Source organism: Xenia sp. Carnegie-2017, unplaced genomic scaffold, assembly GCF_021976095.1.
Source record: "Xenia sp. Carnegie-2017 unplaced genomic scaffold, XeniaSp_v1 HiC_scaffold_23, whole genome shotgun sequence".
Taxonomy (NCBI): Eukaryota; Metazoa; Cnidaria; class Anthozoa; order Malacalcyonacea; family Xeniidae; genus Xenia; species Xenia sp. Carnegie-2017.
The window spans coordinates 17,530,222-17,544,216 of NW_025813486.1; the positions used below are offsets into that span (position 1 = coordinate 17,530,222).

The window sequence follows — 13,995 nt, forward strand, 5'->3', positions numbered from 1 at the left end:
CCATCATCATGATTGTCCATAATCTGTCAAATTGTCCAGGCTAGCTGTTTAATACAGGTATTTTTTATTGTACGGCATGTACCAAAGAGCTCATTAATTAATCCTGCACTGCATTTGATTTCAATACAGCTCTGTCCTTAATATTTGCTTCGTATTTTCAGAAAAATATGAAAAAATCCACCATTTCAACTCAGTTGAAACAAGTAGTTTTAAGATATGCATATCTCGATAAGAACTGGTTGCTTTGCCTCGTCTAGCAAGCGATTAAGTAAAGAACAAATAAGACTGGATAAACATAACTTAAATTATAACTTAGGAGTAAAAACAAAATATATGCCATCACACTTCAAGTATTGACTTAAAACAAAACACTGAACACTTTAAATAGTAAACAATCTTACGTTGCTTACCGGTGTCATGAAATGTTTCCTTTTCTGGCATTACTTCAGCATCCGTATACCAAACAACTTTGCAGCATGTTTTAAAGATAAAATTTCTAAAGTTTTTGTGCTTGGCATTGATATTTTATATAATCGCAATTGTGGTTGTAAAATCCGGTGTCACAGTGATATGGGTATCCCCGTGTTTTGGGTATCCCCGTACTTAAATCACTAGTGTTTTGGGCATCCCCCGTGAGGATACCCAAAACACTAAGACCATGGCATATGGCCGAAATAAATTAAGACCATGTAGCTTAAAACGAAAATTGGTATTTCTAAAAAGGACATGTATGGAAGTAATGACCAGACATTATAAAGGTGAGATGAGCAGCTATTGCTAGCTAAAATATTATGTCTTTATTGGTATTTCATGGCATCTTGTTTGAATTACGTATGAAATGCTTCATAGATACCGTTGACATATAAATTTGTTGTTGTGATTTCCATTTTTTTTCATTCTGTATTGCGAAGTACATTGAACGTATACTTTTAAATAGACTTGTAATTTAACAGTTTTAGATTGTCTTGAGTTCATTCAAACATAAAATGATTTAACTAGGTAGTGTCAAAAACTGTCAACAATTACGCACATTTGTAACAATGTCTTTTCTTGTGATATAATCAGACTTTTTTACCCCTCTAAGAATACAACATAACAAATGTTAAAACAAGTTGCAATATAGTTAAAAGTACTAATAATTCAGAAGAAGAATCGACTTTCATTATCAGTCACATAACACACACTTAACCTGTTTTTACTTCTTTTGACCACAATGTGGATTACATTTCCATTTTATTTCTGCTTTTTTAAAAAATAGTTCCGGGACATCAAGGCAGTGTTTATGAAACCAGCTCTGACAACTGACACATTCAACCATGTCATCTTCCTCCCTGACATATGGAAGGCGACATCTACAGTAAATTGGTATAAGAACCTTGTGTGATGTTTGTTCAGGGCTTGACATTCTTGGTACAGATGGAAACATATGCATTTTGCCTTTAGTAAAACAATTCCACAAGTGACTTCGGATATTCCTCCTTTTGAAAGTTATCTTGCTGGGATCCTGTCCATAACACAATGATGTAGCAAAAGCAATGGCAAATATACCACAGTCATATCCATTTGTCTGTTGGGTGACTGGCTCAATTGAGATTTCGATTACATTTTCTGACTGAAGGTATAGCAGACTAGCAATTTCCTTTTAACTGTGTTACTAATTCCTGAGTACATACTGTCATAGAGTTTAACAGCATTATTTTGATTACAATGAATGTTACTAATGCATATCCAGTGATTTGCACCAGTGTGAAGAACTTGAATGAATTTACCTTTCATGACATCAAACTGTTGCACCATACCTAATGTTGTTGCTTGGAGGCCTTCCATGCTTGGGAATTGTTGCTTCAACAAATTTTGGGCCTTGCCAATGTGAATGTCTGTAAGCAGACCATTTTGGATAATGACGTCTTCATCATTTTCATTTAATTGATAATTTGGTGTCTTCATCTTGCTTAGTAAACTCACATCCGACTTCCTTTCCTTCACAATCTTGCACTCATCTTCTTCACATGGCTGCTTCCTTGTATGATCATGCTTGAATTTCTTTGATGCTATGCTTGTTTTTGTTGGTTTGCATCTCTTGTTTTGTTGCTTTTCCCAGTTCTTTTGAAGTTCCTGTACATGATATTGTCCTCCAAATTCTAGGTAGCTTTCAGCTTCACAATAAGACAATTTTAAAATGGCCTGAAGTGTAAGAGCTTCAGGGAAGATAACTTTGGTAATGAAGTCTATTTCAGAAGATGGAAACCATCCAAGAAGTTTACTTACAATAAGATCAGATTGCTTCTCAGTAAATCCTCCAAAAAAGACATTTACTGATAGGTCTCTCTTTTTTAGGTTTGGAGCACTCTTGCTGAAACCTGATTTGAAAACTTCACAACGCCAGCATTTTTCTTCGTATTCTAATTTGTTTATTAAATCATTCTTAATGCATGAAAGGTGTAATAGAAGGGCTTTTTTTTCCATACTTTTTATTTTTTCATCAAATTTTTTGTAGGCCTGTTTGCTCAAAGACATTGATTCTTGGTTGTTTGCGTCTGCTGTTTTTTCTTTTGTGCTTTTTTCTTTCATCTTTTCTTCCATCATTCCGATCATCTTTTCTTCTATTATCTCTTCTATCATCTCTTCCTCTATCATCATCTTCTTTTTCTTTTTCCTCTCATTCTTCTTTTTGTTTCTTTTTTCTTTTTTCTTTGTTCTTTTCTTTTCTTCCGTTTACTTCTTCGAATCTTCTTTCTCCCTTCTTTTGTCTTGTTTTGGTTTTCATTTTTTTATTGATTTTTCCATTGTTGAGCAGAATTGTTTGACTTTTTGTTGAGCTTCTTTTTTAGATTTGATTTGTTTGTTAATGGATTAACAACCTGCAAACACCTATTTACATCAACCTCCATAACTTTATACGGGCCATTCCATTGATCTTCCAGTTTATGCCCTTTCTTTGTTTTCTGTAGCATGTTACGAAGCAAGACAGTATCTCCATCCTTGAATTGGCATATAGGTTTACCCCTTTTTTTCTGATACTGTGCTTGTTGTTTTTCCTGGGCTTTTTTGATGTTGGAGTCAACAATGGGGAATATGTTATCCCTCATTTGAGACATTTGCTCGACATGTTTTTCTATGGCTACTTCACTGTTCACATCCTGCATCAGCTCCGCAATGTCATTTTCCTCAGTGAGGTCTGTCTCACATTTCTCAGCTTCAAAGGGAAATCTTGGATTTCTTCCAAACATTAAATAGAATGGACTGTATTTAGTGGTAGCAGACTGATTTGTATTAATTGCAAAGAGTGCTCCTTCTATGTATTCATCCCATATGTCGGCTTTGCTATCCATAACTTTCTTGAGAGTTCTTAATAGAAAAAATAACAACAGAGGAAATTGGTCTATAAGAATACAAGTTAAGTATACATGTTAATTTAAAAATACTTTTTAATCGTCTGATTAGTTCTTTCATCTTGGCCATTTGATTGAGGGTGGTATGCTGAAGTAATGCGATGATGGATTTTAAAAACTGTGAATAATTCCTCATTCACCTAAAACATATATTTTTAAGTAAACAAGCTAACCAATGTCATTCTCAATAATTAAAAAGAGTTTGTTATTCTAAGAAGTAACAGAATTTTGGTAAATCAAATTTACTGTTGATTTTTCAGGAAATAAGTCCTAAATGTAAGCCGTTTATAGCCCTTTAGAGTGTTAATCATACTCACCAGACAGATCCATGAAAGAAATAAGAGTGCTAATCAATTATTGAAAATATATTAGCTAATAACTATTGTATTTCATTACCTGGTTCACAAACTCTCGTCCTTGGTCTGTAATAATAAGGGGAAGGGGAGCCATGTCTGCAGAAAGTGGAATAGAGACCTTTGGCCACACTGGTAGCTGTTTTATCTGGAATTGGAATTGCCTCGACATATTTTGTGAAATAGTCTGTTTGTGTCAATAGGAATTTGTTTCCCTTTTTTGATTTTGTATGTGCATCAATGAGATCAATACCAATCAGGTACCATACTCGAGGAACCACTTTGACTGAGTGAAGAACGTCACACGTACTTTTTTCTGCTGCATTACGTTGACATCTATCACATTGTTTTATCTAGGAAAACATCAAAGATTTGTAAAATATGATTGTCATTTTAAAATTTTTATGTTATTACTGTTGCACTTGTTAATATATTTTCATTACATTTATAACATTCTTCAATTTGGTTATTTTGTAATAGATTTATAGTTTACCATTTCAACTGTGTCTTTGTAACAATCTGGCCAATAATATCTATCTCGTATCTTCTTGAAGGTATTGTCTCCTCCACTGTGGCCTGCGTAAGTTGCCGAATGGCATTCTTCGAAAACCCTTGACTTTTGATCTTCACATATAACTAAGCGTTTAAGTGTGCCTTCTTTTGTCTTGTCCAAGTACAACAACGAGTCTAATTTTTTATCGTATTCAAATTTTTTTGAAAATTTGTGCAAAACAAGTTTGTCTTGCTTGGTAAAACACTCGGGATACACGGAATGTTTAACATACTGAAGTAGATTTTTATATTTTGTTGGATCCATCACGAATTTTTGAAATACTGAAATCTGGTTTTGTTTCGCGCAAAATTGTGTTGTTCCCGCTAAGTCAGGGGAAATCCTTTAATCCACAGTAGGGAAACCCCTGAAACAAGCGTAGGAATGGGAACAAGTATAGGGAAACCCATATCACTAGTGACTTGTGAGCCCTGAGTGGTCGGATGGGGATACCTAAATGTTGTATATGCCAGAAAATGGATGCGATACATATATCTCATGAAACACCAATTGTGAATATAGAGGACATAATCTCGGCCGCAGAAGTAAAAGATGAACAGAAATTTAAATCAACAGAAGTAAATAAATTGATCCAACCTCAATTTGATGTTAGAAACCTTTTATTAACTGACATAAATATTGTGGAAAAAAGTAGCTTCAAGTGAGTTTTTCCTTCTTCACAATCCTATTGATTTATTCTGACATTTATAGCAATAACCCCATCTCGTAGTGCAGTCTTTCCTTATAAACTTTTCATTGTATTTATTACTGAACGTAGAAACAAGAAAGATGAAATTCTACGTGACAATGCTCGTGACAACACGCAATTTCTTTTGAATTGCATCTGGAAGGTTTGAAAATTCATATTTTTTGGCGAAGCCCATGGGCATAGGTCCATGGTTGACATACTCTTTTGTAAGGTTTAATTCTATCTCCACCAAAGGTTTTTAAATTATCACATTTAATTTTAAACTTTTTTATGTAATTACGCTCTGTGGTATAATCAGTAGTGTAGCCAGCCTTCACAGTTTTCTCCTGCTGTGCAATTTTCACAGCATTATTTCTTTAGAAATCTGTTGTTTTCCAATGAGTAAACACACAATAGTTGGCATAGCTAGGCCAAATTTACGGGCGGGCTATGCCAGTGAGTGTGATATTGCAAATTTTAAATTCATTTTTTGTCTATTTTGTCAGTTTTATGTGTAGTTCTAGATATAGTCAGTGTTCTTACTTTTCCAGCTGCCAGTTGAAAAGTGTGACAATGTTGTTTTGGTACAGGTTAGTAGAAAACTTGTTGCTTATGGTTTTCTTAAAAGTTGTATTTGTAAAATGAGAATGCTTCCTACGTAGTTTTTCCATTCTTAAATTGCCATAAAAATGTTCTAAATAAAAGTATTCATGATTTCTATCATACTTCGGATTTAGCAAGTGCCTATAGGGATATAAATTATATAGTTGTGATGCCATGTGTTGTTTTGCATCATGCGCATCCCTAATTATGATAACTTACTATGCAGTATAAATAAGCTCTGATTCATAGAATTTTTTACAGTGAGTACAAACAGACTGTTGTCAAAATTGAACAAAAAATTCTGTGTAAATAACTTTTTAGCCATTTGGACATTAGTTTTCAAGAATTTGTCTGCAAAATTTGTAAATATGTATATTATTTTGTAGCATTTTTGCTTATGTCAATAGTTACTGTAAGAACGTCTTCTAAACCAGAATTTGCTTCTCCAAATTTAAATAGTAAAAACTTGAAGACTGCATGTACATATCTTTTTTTCAGTGCCTTACTTACCACATTAAATGTTTCAGCTTCCAGAAGCAACAACTGTTCTTCCACGAGAAAAGCAGGTTTGTTCCTAAATGCAGTGGCATAGCTAGAGGTTGTGCTGAGCACGACCAAACATTTTTTAAACATTTTTCTAACCACGAGAAAAGCAGGTTTGTTCCTTAATGCAGTGGCATAGCTAGAGGTTGTGCTGAGTACGACCAAACATCTTTTCAACATTTTTTCTAACTACTTAAACTTAAACATTTTTTAAATATTTTCTAAGCTTTTTTAAACTTTTTAACCCACTAAAATTTCAATATTTGTTTATAATGTTAACAGATAGTAGTGAAAACAAAATCTATATCTAATGCTTCATTTGTATCTTGAAATACTTCATATTACTTATTAAAGCCCGACATCTGCCCTAGTCATTGCCTAAAAGCACATGGAACGACATTCGCCCGTTTTTGGTCGTGCTCTAGTTAGGCCAGCACGACCAAATTATATATTTCTAAGCGCTGATTGGCTAGAAATCCTCACAGCCTCTTAAAATTGGTATAGTCAACCTTAGTTTGGTCGTGCTCTGATCAGGCAAAAATGACCAAAACATAAATTACTAATAATATATAAGGCTGCATTGAGTCGTACGCATGCTCATTCGCCGAATATTTTCCTTTGGTCGTGCCCAACTTTATTCGCACGAGTATTTCAAATATTGTCGAATTATTCATCGTTTTACTGTGTTATTGAATTTATTTTTGTGTGTGAACATAGAAATCAGTAAAGGACAGTAAAAACGTTGTGTCTGAAGCTCAAAGAGTCAGAAATATCGTTTCTGAGCTTTTACAAAGTATTGTCAGTTCACGCAACGCTATGCAGTAGAAATATTTTGTTTGTATGACACGGCCCTACGCTTACTCTGAAAACGAGAGATAAAGGGTTCCGACAATCTTGGTGCGAAAGGAAAGATTTGTGATGCACTAGTGTGGAGAAATGGCGGTTTTCTTTATTTACTGTTTCGTTCAAAGTCCACTACATTGACTCAAATTGGTTATGTAAACATGCATTATTTACTGGGCGATTGCCAAAAGCATGAAATATCAAAGTCGCACATTAAAGCGTACATAACCGGCGGCACAGAAAACTTATGTTGCCACCAACTGTACTTGAACTTCATTTTTGTTCTCGCTATAGCACGACCAGTTGTTTTTGTCTAGCTACGTCACTGCCTAAATGTATTAACTTCATTGAAATTTTCCACTTTGTTAATGTAATCTTGAAATTTGAATACTTCTATTTCACAGATTCCCAAACCAAAGCCATTAACGAAATGGCAAGAGTTTGCAAAAAAAAAGGTATTGTAGGGTGTAGAAGCACAGTGGGGGATAGTCTGAAAGATAAATCCAGTATTTCTTACAGTCTGCTTGAATGTTCACTAGCTTCTATACAAGCATTTCAACCAGCTTCTCCACGACCTTCTTGACCAGTTTCTTGACTACGTTCTCCATTGGCTTCTCCATCAGTATTTCCTTTAGTTTCTCGTTTGGCTTCTTCACATGCTTCTCCGCTAGCTTTTCTACTTGATTCTCCACTGGCTTTTTCATTCCTTTTTCCTCTACAGTCTCCAATATCATCTCCACTTGCCTTTTCACTTGCTTCTTCTATAGTAGCTTCTCCACTATCATCTTCATTAGCTTCTTCACTAGCTTTGCCACTACTCTATTCTGAAGTAGAGTTAAAATATCATTAATTGAGGTAATGCGTCTTGTTTTTTACATCTCATATCTTGAGTTTTTAGGCTAGGTTGTGTTTGTTTTATCCCAGTATATTTCATTTTATATTATGCTAATGAACTTTTGTGTTACTAATAATAAAAACGTTACCGTTTAGTATTAACCTAGTTTTAAAATGTGGTTTTTACATTTACCCTTTTAAAATAGATTATTAAATGCTTGTGTGAACATGAACAACTCACGTTTTACGTACAAATTCACTGATCTTATTATCTGCTTTAATTATGTCGATTGTTAACGTTTGTCGTGTCTCTTAGACTACGTTTTCCCTACTCCGGGCAAAAAAGTGACTGAAGAATTTGACTGCGTTTACCGTGATCCATTTGAATTCCTCTACAGTTTTGCGCGTGTTTTCAAATAATGTATCTTGCTGTCAAAATTTGTTAGTTTTTTTTTTTAAAGAATAGCGCCGTTTCTCGTCTACACATTGCTAGATGTTTATAAATCTAGCCATAAATCATAAAAAAACATTGATTTATAAAAATTGTTACGGAATTTTTCATGAAAAGCTTTCCAAAACATAAAATGTTCACCATTCTCAATTATGCGCCAAAATTTGGGACGAATCGAAGAGAACTGGTATCTAAAGTGTGGCGAAATACTAGCGGTTAGCTTTTTACCCAACGTTGAGTAGCGCTCGTTTTTGTTTGACCACGTTTGGAAAGTGTGTTCGTATGGCTCCGGAAAGTGACGTTTTTGAACAATTCCCCTACGGCGTAGTTTAAAAGTAACTCGATTCTGTTGCTTTTTTGCGCCGTTTTCAGACCGATCCGTAGCAGTGTTAACGTAGTCTAAATGAAAAGGTTGCTTAACGATAATTTATTACACCTAGTTTAGACAGATTTTTTTTCTAGGGATATCGCAAACGCGGAAAGATGGTATGGGATGCTTCCACCAAAGTAAGATGATTGTGTGTGTTGTTTGTGTGTAAAAGAATTTTAGTTTCTGGTTACTCTCTTTATGTGGCGTTTGTTTCAATGTGTAAATATTTCGGTCTCGCTATTTAAATATTTCGCTGCTCAGTTAATGTAAAACGACTACATTTCTTAAGGCATGAGTAATGATTTTTACAAACATTTACGTACAAGATAATTCGCTCGTTACGCCTCTAGTGGCTGGTTATTCTTCATAGTTCTCACCAATAGACACTTACCAAATTTGTTTTTTCGGCCATGAAAACAGCAACGTCAATGACTTCATTTTCAGCCTTGATTTCATGCTATTGTTTTGTGTTCAGTTCGTTTAACTGAATATAACTGAAAGGCTTACTCCTCCCAAAATTTAAAGCCAGCAATTCAGCCATCGCAATTTTTCCATGCGCGAATCAAAGAGTAGCCTTACGCCGGATTTCCATTTGCGAATTTTTTCGCGCAAAGCGATAATTTTCTAATTTAGTAATTTAGGCATGCGCAGACGTTCAACAACGTCACATATACACAGCCCTAAATTCGCATAAACTGTTCGCAACGACGAAAGTTTGAGTTCGATTGATTTCTACTTTTTTGCTACGAAAAAATTCGCCAGCCAGTCAGATTTCAGTGTTTCTGATTTGTGATGTCCATCAACTATATTCAGTTTTCAAAATGGCGGATTGTGAGGAGTTATTAGAGACTCTACTCTACAAAAAACCCAAGTATTTTGAATAAGGAATTTTCTTAGACGAAATACGAAACAAACCATGCTTATGGAAACATATTCCTGGTCGTACATACTAAGCTGTCGTTTATGTGCCGGTTCAGCCGCTTTGTATGAATGTTTTATGAAATTTTTCGCCTTGAAAATTAGCGCTTCGCGTGAAAAAAATTCGCAAGTGGAAATCTAGCTTTAGATAATATTCAGTTCAATGGTTCTGTCAAAAAAATTGGAAGTTTTTACTACAGGAGGCCTTGCTCTTAACGCCACTAAAAACATTGAAACCATTCATTTTGATATTTTTTTAACTTCAATATTACAATTTAACATAGTCATGGCAGCCACGTTGGGGATTTAAACGTGCAAAAGATGACACAAAGGAATGGCTAATAGAAGTGCCTGCCAATGCAAGTAAATACTTATCCTTGAAATAACCAGGCGCATGATTTGCACAACAGTTATATGTAGAATTGGTAATTTCTTGTTTGTATTTTGTAGACCCTTATGAAGACCAGTTTTTAAAACGTGAAAAAGACAAAAAAGAACGAGTGGCGAAGAACGAATATCAATGTCTGAGAAACATGAGTCGTTCTCAGAAATTTAACAGTAAGACATCACGTGAGATGTGTAGCCGAACCGATGTAATACTTTTGTTATCCAAGGGTGGTTTTTTAGGCACCCACCCCCCAAAAAAAGTCTTTCACCCTCCTGTAGATATGATACTCTTATAGGCTAGAAAATTGTTCGATAAGACCTCGTCAGCACACCTCCTTGGAAAATCGGCTCCCCTTCTGTCAGATGAACCTTGATTTGTCCATGTGTCTCTGTAAATGTACTATGCTCCCTGTGCATTAGAAAAATATATTATTTTCGACATCGGTAATAATTCTGATTTTAGATATAGCTGGACCAAATCTCCTGGCTAGTGATACCACTGCGCCGCATCAGTGTATGTATTAGAGAGATTAAGCAAACACGACGCATCGTCTAAAGTCCGTACACACTGGAAGCTGGAAGCGGCGCTGAAACCATATGCTGTTACTCGTCCAATTTAGCCTTCTATATTTTCTATTATGTCGTACACACTGAGTGCAGCGCTACGGCATTGCACTCAGTGTGTACGACATAATATGAGCCAACTCTTTAATATAGTTGTTCGTAATCAGTGACTAAAAACATGATTAAAGTAAATGGTTTAAAACCGGGAGTATCGTTACATGTTTGTAAATGTAGATCGTCCAGATTGGTATAGTCCTGAGAAGGACTGTTTTTGTTGTTGTTGACTGACGTTTTGACAACCTTAGCGGTAGTCATCTTCAGAGTCAAATGAAGAACGGGCGCTCACATAGAGGAACGGGCGCTCACGACTTACCAACATGCACTACCTTTTTGGTTCCGCTACGTAGATGACACAATCACAGCACTACATGCAGACGAAATTGATGACTTTCACACTCACATCAACAAACAGAACAGCCACATACAATTTACCAAAGATGTCGAAGAAAACGGAACTCTTCCCTTTCTCGACTATTTGGTAAAACATGACAATCAAAAACTACGAACAACAGTTTATCGCAAACCAACACACACTGACCGACTACTAGACCAATCATCTTACAACCCTACATCACACAAAGCCACCACAATCAGAACATTCACAAGACGTGCACAAATCATATGTGATTCACCGGACGCTCTACACAACGAGAACAACTATCTTAAACGTGTTTTTGACAAAAACAACTATAACCCTGACTTTATCAAACGCAACACTTACAAATCCAACGAACCCAACGAAACAAACAACTCAGTTGCAACAGCAACGATACCTTACATCAAAGGTACGACCACACAACATACGTGTCGCGCATAAACCAATCACAACGTTAAGACAAGTACTAACGAACATAAAGGACAAAGAACAACCCAACGAACGACAAGGTGCAGTTTACAAAATAAACTGCTACGACTGCCACGCCTCCTATATCAGGGAAACTGGCAGGAACTTAAACATAAGACTTAGTGAACACAAACGAGCTACAAAGAAACAATACAAGACTATTCACATTGCCGAGCATCACACGGAATCACAAAGCACAAATCACGAATCTGTTCATGAAAAAATATTATCGCTTCCTTCAAAATTTCTACTCTATCCTGGACATGACTATCAAGATTTGAATTTTTGAAAATCTCACTTATATTTGAAGTGAAACCATTTCGACAAGGTAGTCAAAAACGTGTTTCTTTTTAGGCTTTACTGTCACAACAGTCGAGGAAGAAAAGAACCACAATCAACGATCCACAAAAGAGAAAGCAGAATTTATTAAATTCATGAAAAACCTTAAACTGGAATATCCCAAGAAGATTGGTTAGTTTTTCATCATTTTTGATGTTTCAAAATGACGAAATTATCGAGTACGGATAATAGTGGGTTATAGAGGTAGTTATAACCTTTTCCAAATTCCTTTCCTAGCCGACAATTTCAAAACATAAATGATAAAACGCGCTCCAAAAACATCATCTTGTAAACTAAAGATTCGAGCTATATCAGCAAGAGACAAGATTTAAAGCAATATTTCGACTTTATTTCAAAGTCATTATCAAGCCAAGTGATTATTTATAAACATGTGTGATCTAAATTGCAATTTAAGGGATTAGGAAAGACGTTCATAGCGATAAGAAGTTCATAGGAAAGTTCAGAGCAACATTTTGAATTACCACACATTGCCTTATTATAAAATAGGTACGCTTTGTGTGCATTTATCTGCGCTCACGTGTAATGGGTTGATGTTCTAGAATTAACTATTTAGTTTTTTACAGTTTATTTAAATTTAGTAAGTTGAGATTTTCTTCGATGAACTTATTTGAACCTCGCTTTATGTTTTAAAATGTGTGTTATATGTTTGGTTTAAATAACAACTTACAAGACGTTTTTAAACCATTTCCAGCCGATAATTTTATAAAATATAAAACGAAACAAACTCAGTTTATAATACATGTGCGATGACATCATGAGGAAGTTAGGTTTATTTAATAACCTACCACACATGTAAATTAACCTAACTTCCTCATGATGTCATCGCACATGTATCATAAATTGGAGAAAATCTTAGCTCAAAATCACTGTATCATATTTTGCGCCTTCTATCTCATACAATTAGCTAAAGATGGAAATTATCTTCGGAGTTTGTTTCGTTTCAGTGTTTTTCTGCAGAGATGTATGATTTGTCGTATCAGAATATGCTATGAAGATATGTATCTTTGATTATTTCGGATATTTTCTATTTGATATTGCTTTTTCTAATACATTTGGTAGCCAGTAATAACAAATTCAATGATTACTGAAAAATCATCTAAATATAGAACTTACGCATTTGAGAATTATGTTTTCCGAAAAACGCAAACAATATTATGGCCTATTTCAAACGTCGAATTTAATTCAGACGAATTTAATTTGCTGTTTAATTCGTCGTTAAGTTGTGTTGACGGTTGTTCATTTCAAACACGTCGAATTTAATTATGACAAGTTGTAATCAGCAAAGTCTACTGAGTAAACATAAGGCGACAATCTCGCGTAATGGCGCGCTCATTTAATAAATGGATTCATAATATGAGGACGGTGATTCCTGTTAAAATAAAGAAATTGAGAGAGAGAAAGAAGAAAGTTCATTAAGCTGCTATTGCTTTACTCGCATTGCGTATAAGATCCTTGCCATTCAGTCAATTTATAATTTGGATTGATCAAAAATATAATGTACCTATGCGTTCGTAGAAGTAACCATCTTGTTTTGAAAATAATCAAGCCTGTAACAGGTGGGAAAAGTCAATTTTAATGTCATGCGTGACTCATCATTGGATAGCAATATATCTGCGCCAGCGCAGATACAAAAATTCAGGTAACTGCAGCCTTACCGTTTTCAAAAACACTCCGAGCAGTTATCGCTATCTTTCATGCTCTTCATATTAAGCTGTTTCTTTGTTTTTACCAACATATTTGAAATTCTTATTAAAAGAATTCTATTTCATTAACTAACTTTTAGAGACGGCCCTTCCAGCAAATCTTGCTGACGGAGAAGAACAAGTGAACGAGGCTGTTGTTCATCAAATTCGCCATGGATGATAAAACAAGGGAATGAGTTGAAGACTTGTTATGATATATCGTACAAATACATCAAGATGAATTTAGGAACGTCTATGTTTTTGTTGTGAGTATTGACTAGTATTTATATATATCTGTATGTAATGTCTCATAGATAGGACAAGTTTTAACTATAATATTAAACATTAACCGAAACTTGACCACTACACTAAACAGTATAATCATCAATAAACAATTATTGGATGAGGTTGAGCATAATATGAGTAATTATTCAAAGCGAGGTATCAGTGTCTCTGAAATAAAACGTTTGTACGACCATGGTTATATATGCCGTAAACTGGCATACTTAATATTTCTACCACATTCTTCTAAACACTTTAACACTGTTAGCAT

At 34.9% G+C, this 13,995-nt stretch overlaps 1 protein-coding gene and 2 long non-coding RNA genes across 4 annotated transcripts; all 3 read left to right on the forward strand.

Moving 5' to 3' along the window:
- The first annotated feature begins 561 nt into the window (after positions 1-561).
- Positions 562-2,995, forward strand: LOC124449379. Of its 2 annotated transcripts, none has more exons than XR_006949373.1 (3): positions 562-758; positions 1,259-1,618; positions 2,952-2,995. It is a non-coding gene; the product is annotated as an uncharacterized LOC124449379 (long non-coding RNA). The 2 variants fall into 2 exon arrangements; XR_006949372.1 differs by lacking the exon at positions 2,952-2,995 and adding an exon at positions 2,146-2,188.
- Positions 2,996-4,754: 1,759 nt separating this feature from the next.
- On the forward strand, positions 4,755-10,457 carry LOC124449278 (ribosome biogenesis regulatory protein homolog). Its single transcript, XM_047000213.1, has 9 exons — positions 4,755-4,956; positions 5,074-5,146; positions 5,535-5,573; positions 6,114-6,152; positions 7,377-7,427; positions 8,720-8,764; positions 9,830-9,908; positions 9,996-10,103; positions 10,396-10,457. The coding sequence occupies exons 1-9, from the start codon at positions 4,772-4,774 to the stop codon at positions 10,455-10,457; spliced, it is 681 nt and encodes a 226-aa protein (XP_046856169.1). The 5' UTR covers positions 4,755-4,771.
- A 1,359-nt stretch (positions 10,458-11,816) lies between these two features.
- On the forward strand, positions 11,817-13,857 carry LOC124449827. Its single transcript, XR_006949614.1, has 2 exons — positions 11,817-11,871; positions 13,544-13,857. It is a non-coding gene; the product is annotated as an uncharacterized LOC124449827 (long non-coding RNA).
- Positions 13,858-13,995: the final 138 nt, after the last annotated feature.